The sequence below is a fragment of the Myxine glutinosa genome, chromosome 12 (genome assembly GCF_964187855.1).
Source record: "Myxine glutinosa chromosome 12, kmMyxGlut1.1, whole genome shotgun sequence".
NCBI lineage: Eukaryota > Metazoa > Chordata > Myxini > Myxiniformes > Myxinidae > Myxine > Myxine glutinosa.
This window is the reverse complement of record NC_136272.1, coordinates 20,368,711-20,377,719: the sequence shown is the minus strand read 5'-3', so window position 1 is coordinate 20,377,719 and position 9,009 is coordinate 20,368,711. Positions and strand designations below refer to the sequence as shown.

Below are 9,009 nucleotides of genomic sequence, written 5' to 3'. Positions count from 1 at the left end.
AAAAAGCATGGTAACAATCACCAGACTAAGCCTGGTGTTGGCATAACAATGTTGGCATAACGGTTAAGGAATTTGGCCTAAGATCTTAAGGTCTTGAGCTTGAGATCCTGCTGTGCCGTTGACCTAACACCAGGTGGGTTGACTCAGCATGTCATCCTTCCGGGGTCGGAAAAATGAGGACAATCTTACTGGAAACAGGGGCGCTGCATTAGCGGCGCAGCCGCTTCCAAAAGAGAAAAAATCGCACCCGTGTCCGAAGGAAGTGGTTCAGTTTGGCATTTTTGCTATGAAATAGGCAAAGCCGAGAAACGAACTAAACCCTTTAAAATTATCCGTTAAAACCCTTTAGAATTACACATTAGAACCCTTTATAACACATTAGAATTATCCATTAGAACCATTTTAACCCTTTATAAATACCCGTTATAATCCATTACAATTACGCTTTAGAACCCTTAATAATTACCCTTTAGAAATACCCATTATAATCCATTATAATCACGCTTTAGAACCCTTAATAATTACCCATTAGAACCCTTTGGCATTACCCATTTTAATCCATTAGAATTACCCTTTAAAACCCTTTTAACCCATTAGAATTACCCCTTGTGTGGTGGTGGATCTTGTGTAGCCACCCGGCTGCTGGTTGCATCATTTTTCTGTGGGCGCATCTGCGGCTGATACAATGCCTCCCGATAACGAGTTATCTGGTACTCATTTTGCCGACCTCGGAAGAATAACGGGCTGAGTCAACCCCACCTGGCGTTAATTCAAGGGGATTCAAACTCAGGACCTTAGGATCTCAAGCCCGCCGCCCTCTCCATTAGGCCAACACCAGGTGATATACCCATTATAATCCATTAGAATAACTCTTTAGGACACATTAGAATTACCCTTTACAACCCATTAGAATTACCCTCTAGAACCCATTAGAATTACCCTTTAGGACCCACTAGAATTACCCTTTAGTACCCATTAGATTTGCCCTTTAAAACACATTAGAATTACCCTTTAGGATTACCCTCTAGAACCCATTAGAATTACCATCTAGAACCCATTAAAATCGTGTTTCGTTTAAGCGATAATTACCGAAGTGTTTACAAATTACCTCACTCATTGATTCGTTGACTCACCTGCGGACAACGCTCGATCACATAAGCTCACCGGACTAAAATCCATGTGAACTGAAAATGATGCAACCAGCAGCCACAGGCTGGATACGCAACAAACAACAACAACAACAACCAGACTGCGTTTGCAAGTCACCACTCACCAATGAACAGGTTCAAGCATCCTTGTAAATTGATTTGGAGGATGGAAATGTTCGTACGATCACTAATACTAATATAATAGTAATACTGTAATAGGTCTATACGTCATTTAATTTACACAAGGAACGTTGGGCAGGAGGAGGTCATTCGGCCCATCAAGCCTGCGCTGCACCAACCACTGATTTAAATGCAGTGGAGGGGTGGAGCTGGAATCACTGGTTTGCTGAAACAACGGAAGTCACCGGCCGCCATCTTGGTACTCCCTACAACATGAAAAAGCACTGTTAATAAAAGTCATGTTTTATTTTAAAACTTGTTCTTAGTACTCACAAGAACATGAAAAATCCCGATAAAAGAAAAACTCAGTTTATTTTAAAACGTGCTAATCTGTCATTTTTTTCCACGTTGTCTTCTGTGGAATTTTTTGGTCGGTAGGGAGTCCCAATATGGCGGCCACTTGGCTTCATCAGCAAACGCACTGCCAATCGCTGGTAGTTCCTCCATATTATATATCTCAGCGCACCAACCCCATCCACACACACCCCTCTATCTCCAATGCATCCAGGTTCCTATATAATCCCATTTGAACATATCCACCCCTTCGCTGCCACGACCTTTCCAGGTGGACCATAGGTGAGGGCGAGACTACCGGAAGTAAGCTGTAACACGTGCCCTTTTGTGGTTTGTTTTCAACGTATCCAATCACGTGATTGTTGTCGCGAAGGCTGCACTAACCGGAAGTGACGTAGTTCCGCGGGCGCCTGTTCCATGCAATTTGATCGAATTTGTTTTGACAGACAGGGGGAGCCAAACATTCCTCAATGAAAACCATAATACATTGCCAGTTGACTGCGGTTTCGGCAACACGACCTCACGATCTCCCCCTATCACAGCAATACGCTCACCCATTAACCAATCAGATTTGAGAGTGAGGCACGGTTCAGTGGCCAATCAGATTCGAGCTTTCAAGGGTCGAAGAAGATGGCAGACGCCGGATGTTCCACTCAGTTCAACTGGACAGTGGAATTAGAAAATGCAGTAATCGATTTTTTTGCAGGTAAACAACATGAATGTATGTTAAGGAACAAGCTTTGGAGTATTTACAGGTTTGCAGCACGCAGGTTAGTCGAAGCCTGCCAGGTTTACACCTTAAATGGTAATTGTGATATGAGCAAGTTTGTCCATGTTTATTTCGGATTTGTTTCGAATGAGCGATTTATATGTAGGATGAGACTTTTAATAAATAGATTTGGGTCTATGTGCTTCACATTCCTAAACTAGGCTCATTTGCTGCGTGGACAACTTGGTCTGCAATTTTACAATCTTGTGGGTTTTTTTTTTTTTTTTTGCTGTTTTGGATTTACAGGTATAATATATAAACATTCGCATTGTGACCAATGATGTTAACCAGCCCTGGGCAGTCTCCAATAGAAGACTGAATTTGAGTTTTCATCTTCAAAGGTTGAGTTCTGAGTTACAAGGATGTACAAGGAACCTGGACACGGGAGGAGACCATTTGGCCCAATGTGCCTGTGGGTCCATTACATTAGTTTGCTTAATTTTCATTGGGCAGGAGTGTGAGTGAGGTGTGCGCAGGAGAACAGTGGGACAGGTACAGAGACATCACTGGAGTGTTTTATTGCTTTTTTTTGAGGGTGAAGAGGTTGGCGAGTAAGGAATGAACAAGCACCGACAGTGCGTTAACCTTTTGGCGAGACCTCACAGTCACTACACATGTATACAATCACCCATCCATACCTAAGCTACCTACCGGTCCTGCCAATGTACCTGCACGCACCTATATCCCCAGTTTCTTAAGTTTGAGTCTGGAAATGAGTGTTTGCACCCAATGTTTCATTCCAAATCACAAGGACTGTGGTCTAAATGTGAGTGTTTACACCCTATTTCTGATTTGGAGTTCATAAAAATGAGAACTTGAGTCGTATTGAAGTCCGAACACGAGACCACGGCCCGACATCAATCCCATTTACTCTCCATTGCAAGTCGTGTACCATGTTTGAAATTTTTGCAATTTGTTCGCAGAAAACCCATGTCTGTGGAATCATCGGAGGAAGGATTATTACACAAGAGAAAAACGTGCCCAGTTGTTGAACTATCTCTGTGCTCAACTCGGCACGCGTCATCAAGGAAGTAAACTGACGGGTGCGCATTTGTCTTGCTGCACTGATAGTCATTTATAAATTTATTTAGGCACACCAAGTGTTACAACCATCTACTGTTCCCTGATTAAAATACATGGTACATCCACATATTATGTAATTGAAAAGGAAGGGAGGGATTTAAATTTAGAACAGGGAGGGTAGGGTGACATATTTGGGGAAATAGAGGAGGTAGGGAAGAGAAAAGGAATGGAGCATTTCAGATGTTGTTAGTGAAGGTCCAAGGTTTGCGCACATATATATTAAGAAAAGGAGAAGCACATGTCCATGTTTGTCCGTCTCTCCGTCCGTCTGCCAGTTACACTTTATTCTAAGGGGTTCATGCTGTCAAAAAAAAAAAAAATGGAACCGTTGGAAAGCAAATGATATTTACTTTGTAACAAAGGTTTGTGTCCATTTAATCATATAAATATTCCTGCTTCAAAAGCCTGTCTTTCTGGCAGGGCAGAGGAGGAAGCAGGACCTGGAGCTTTAGTGTAACGGTTCCAACGGTACAATAGGAGGAACCCTTTATAATAAAATGTGATGGATACGGAAGGAGCACACAAAATTGACATCTGGTAATGCTTCTCGACACAATATAACAATATTTAATTGCACACAAGGAGCACACAAACAACAACCACAGCCACTAATACAGCAGCGTCAAAAACAGCAGCTACACCAACTATCGGGGATGCCTTTTTGTGGTAGTTGTACCTCCCAACACAAGTCGGGGGCCAAATCTTCCCCATTCTTCTCTGCTGCATGGATTTGTCAGGGTAGTGCAGTCATGGTCAGAGAGCCGATTGGTCCCCATGGAGCGGCCCTTTCCCTCTTGCCTCTGTCTGTTCTCTCTCTCTCTCTCTCTCTCTCTCTCTCTCTCTCTCTCTCTCTCTCTCTCTCCCTCTCTGTCCCTTAACTCTCACTCTCTAACTTTGTTGTGGCCCTGACTTCGTGAAAGCGGGGGTACACCATCATGTATGTGGGGGATCTCTGGGTCGCTTCTGGGAGAACGATCGGCTGTCTCCGTGCCGCGGGCTTGTTCGAGAGAACTGTCTAGGGCTATACAACAACAGCAGCTACGTGTTATAAAAGATCCTTTTTACGCGTGTTTCACTTCATTTTACATCCTCATTGAGACTCACAGATAGACATGCAATATGTTTGTGGTGTAACATGGTGTTTTGTTTAAAGCTGCCAGTGAAGCGACGGAAATGCATGTCTAGGCTCAGTGAAGCCTAGTCAACATAAATTCCACTGATGACCCAGTTCTGGCTCTAACAGATTGTGATGCAAACATAATCTGTTTCTCCTCTTCTTGCAGTTGGAGCCTTGAAAGCCAGATGGAAAAACATGAGGACAACCTTCCAAAGGGAGCACAAAAAAGTTGCAATGTCAAGGGCCTTTGGAATGGGTCCGGATAATATCTACAATTCCAAATGGCGCCATTATCCCCGACTTTTATTTTTGTCCGAATGTGAAGATGAGCAGTTAAACAAAGGCCATTTTATCCTGAAAGAAGAGTTTCCAGAAACGCATTCTTTGGATGAAATAACAGCAAATGATTCCATAATTTCCGTCTCACCAATACCGTCAGAAGAAACACTGACGCTTGAAGACATGCCAGGCACCTGCTTAAGTGACATTGAGCTTCAGGAACCCAGGCCGAAGCATTCTAGAACTAGTAGAGATAAAGGAACCGGAGAAACATCGATGGAGGCCCTGCAGAGTCCTGCTCAATGCCTGAGGTTGTTTGACAAACCAAATGATCACAACGGATTTTTTAGTTACGTGACTGAGTTTCTGTCGGCCTTTCCTCGAGACAAGCAAAGAGAGGCAAAGATGGAAATGATAGAAACAATGCATAGGCTTGGGAAAGGTAATCTGTGAACCTTTGTTCGTGATGGGTTTGTGTTTTAAAGTTGCACCAAGTTATCCCGCGCACACAAATCGAAAGGAAGGGTTAAGCAATTGGTTCACTTTGTCGGTCTGTCTGTCTACAAACATCAGTTTATGATTGAGGAACAAACAACTTAATGTAAATTGAATGTTGTATTTTGAACACAATCGGAGCATGAATCGGAAAGCGAACCGGAAAGTTTAACAATATTTTGACTCAGAATTTATCCGGATCGTGCATCAGCAGAGAGGAGAGAATGAATGAATGAATGATCGTTTTAAGGCCATTTTCCCCCGCTAGAGCGGGGGTTAGCCTTGCGGGCCCCATGACAATCATGGTTCCCTGTTTGAGGCAATGTTTTTAAGGCCGGATGCCCTTCCTGACGCCAACCCTTGGTCACGCTCTTACGATGCGCAGGGATACAGTGTGCCTATTCTGAATCAGGGTACACACCGTGATCATTCATCCCAGCAAGCTGGTACTCAATTTGCCGACCTCGGAAGGATAACAGGCTGAGTCAACCCCCCTGGCGTTAATTCAGCGATCGACCGGGATTCGAACCCAGGATCCTAGGATCCCAAGCCGGCACCCTAACCGCTAAGCCAACGCCAGGCTCTCTCAACACCGAGAGAAAAACCACCTTTAGAGGCCATTTTTCCCCGCAAAGCGGGGGTTGGCCTTTTTCGGGCACAGTGGTTGTTGTTGTTTTTGTGGGTCCCCTTTTTTGAAGCAATGTTTTACGGCCGGATGCCCTTCCTGCCGCCAACCCTTTTTGTCGCCTTTTACGACAAGCAGGGAATTACCAGTGAACTGGTACTCAATTAGCCGACTCGGAAGGATGACAGGCTGACTCAACCCCCCTGGCGTTAATTCAGCGTTAATTCTCAACCTGGCGTTAATTCTCAACACCGAGAGAGATATCTTTAATTACTCCGGCTGTTAAAGATTCATTTTAAACTGGAAGCTTACTGTTTTTAAGGACGTCATAAAGGACACAAACTGGCATAGAGAATGAATGATAAATGTGTTCAATTAGGTGGTGTAAAAGACGCTGCATCAACGGCAGTAAACTAATTTCTTTTTTTACAACCTTTAAAATCTTAATTTTATTTCAATTGAATTGTACACTTTTAACACTGTAAAACACAAATCGCCTTTTTGGTACTTTAAAAAAACCTTCTGTTTAGCAGTACCTGGACAAAATATGACGGCATTTTACGTCATCACGACCAATCAAATTTGGCGCTCGCAGACCACTCCCTCTTCCATGTCCTTTTTTCTCAGGACTGTGCGGAGTAAGGTGTTCTATGAACCCTCTCTCTAGTTTATCTTTTTAAGAAAAGCACGTCAGATCATGTCACCATGTAAAGTATTATCGTGTGGATGTCTCTATTAACATGGAGCACCCACGGATGACAAATCGAGCTTACTTTGAGGCGACTGTCAAATACGGATTTCACTCGACAAGCACGGGAGGAAAAGAGAAGAAGAAGAAGCGGAAGCTTTACCTGACGCGATCCGTGCGCAGTCCTCAAACCTGCAACGTTATTAAACTCACACCGAAAACGTAATGAGAATGTATAAAAGTAATATTTATTAAACGGAACCCGAAACGATGGACGCGCCGGTAAATAAATGTCCTAAGTTGGGATCCCACACACCTCACTTCAAAAACAAGCACAGGGGAAGAATTAATCAAAAGAAACCGTTGTGTTCTGTGTGGTGCGGCTTAGCGCTGTCTGGCTGCAGTGTCAGGGATGTCAGGCTCCGAGCGCAGTCGCCGACGCGGTACCGGTTGACGGGAACAAGGCCCCGACGCGCCCCCGTTCACCAGGCCTCGATATAAAGCCTCTCGCGCCAAGCGAGCGAGCGGGCGTGCAACCCGCCTCCACAGCCGTGCAATCTCCTCCCGGATTCAGCACGGTCTGCGATGCACCCAACGTTTGGGTCAGAAAGGAGAGAGGGTCGAGGGTGAAGGAAAGCGTACGGGCAGGAGGTCAGAGCAAAGGAATTGTGAGGGCAGGAGTGAGCGAGGTCCAGGAACTAAGGTCTCCTTCAACGAGCAGGGACGAGAGAGAGAAAATGTCGGTCTCCTTTGCTTTTTGTCAAACCCTTTTGACGTCATCTCTCTCTGCCATTCGATTCCCTGCCGGCCAGCATCACAGGCTCAATTCTCCACGACGATCTCTCTCATCCCATTCGTTGGTGGCCAATCAGTATGCTGCTTTCTTCTACCTTCCTTCCACCAATCCCAGGGAAGCTTCTTTCCCCTCCCCTGGCCAATCACAAGTCTTTCCTACCCTGTCAATCGGCGGCCCTCTTCTTGCCCCTCCCTCAACCAATCACGAGTCCTTCTGGGCGTGGCTATTGCCTGGCTTGCTCGATGTGTGTTACTATGCCAGCTGGTGATGTGGCTGGCTGTGGCTGCATCGGCAGTGCACCGAACTGGCTTCCGAAGAGTTTTATGGTTATTGTGGCGGAGGGGGGGGGGGGGGGGGGGGCGGATTTAAGTAGTGTTTGTGTGGTGTAACTATTGGGCCTAACTAATGTCTATGGTGCATTGCCATACGGGACAAAGGAATGATCACAGGGGGAACGACGTACAAGAGAATTAACATAATCCCTACAACTACTCGACATGCCCCATTCCTCGTAATGGGGACGAAGATACACTTAATCCGACATACGGGCTAGACAGGTCCTCTACTTATTTACATCGAGATGGTTCTTGCTACCCACAATCATCGGAGCACCTACCTATGCAGATCTACCGAAATCTATATGTGTCCCTACCCCCAAATTCATAACAGTATTGTTACAGATCTGACTTTGAGGATAAATAGGCCTGGATTATACGAGTTATTTCACAGTGCATGTTAGCGTAAGCGCATGTAATTAAGGTAGTTAAAGAGACAGTGTTGAGATTGTTTTAGGAAGCTCCCTTGCGTTTTGTTCCCAACCTGTTTGTGTCTATGTACCCGTGTCCCCACCTTGTTGTTTATTGTGGTTTTCCCCTTTGTAACCTGTCATTATGTGTTTTCCTTTTGTAATAAATCACGAAGGACACGAGTGCAATCATGTCGTCACATGGGTTGGAAGCCTTCAGAACTAGATACCCCAACGTGAGTCAGGACAGTGTCCCGGAGAGCAGAGCTGCCGATAGCTCTGCCCCGTGAGGAACTATCAAAAGAATCCGTAAGAGTGGAAACCGCTCTCTTTTCACCCTGCACTCTCTCTGCTCAGCTGTCGACTTCCTACTTTAAGGACTCTGCCCTCCAACCCCCGTCCCCCTGCACGGTTCTTTGTTCGACAACACCAGCATTCTGTTATTGAAGGTCTCTTGGTGTGGGCCCCTGCTGTTTGTGATGCACTGTGGTGCCAGGCAAGCGATGAGCCCTTCGAGTCGCTCGGCCATCGGAGCATTTTGGTCGGAAGTTGTGGTGCAAGCCACGACACTTAAGCTGCAAGTGTCTTTTGTGTCTTATCTTCTCCCTCCATCTGTCCTGGCAACCAAGTGAGTGCTGCCTTCAAGCTAATTGATTAAGTTTGTCGTTGGCACAGTGGGCATAAGGATTGTTATTATTTATTCATTGGTACTGCTTGTTAAGCCGCTTGCGGCCAGCTCTCTTCTTTGCTCCAGTTTTTCTGGTTATTAAATTATTTCTGAAAATGAGAA

At 45.1% G+C, this 9,009-nt stretch overlaps 1 protein-coding gene across 1 annotated transcript; it reads left to right on the top strand.

Moving 5' to 3' along the window:
* Positions 1–2,230: 2,230 nt before the first annotated feature.
* On the top strand, positions 2,231–9,009 carry LOC137438140 (uncharacterized). The gene is made up of 3 exons (XM_068133114.2): positions 2,231–2,328; positions 3,315–3,434; positions 4,758–9,009. The coding sequence occupies exons 1-3, from the start codon at positions 2,253–2,255 to the stop codon at positions 5,321–5,323; spliced, it is 762 nt and encodes a 253-aa protein (XP_067989215.1). The 5' UTR covers positions 2,231–2,252; the 3' UTR covers positions 5,324–9,009.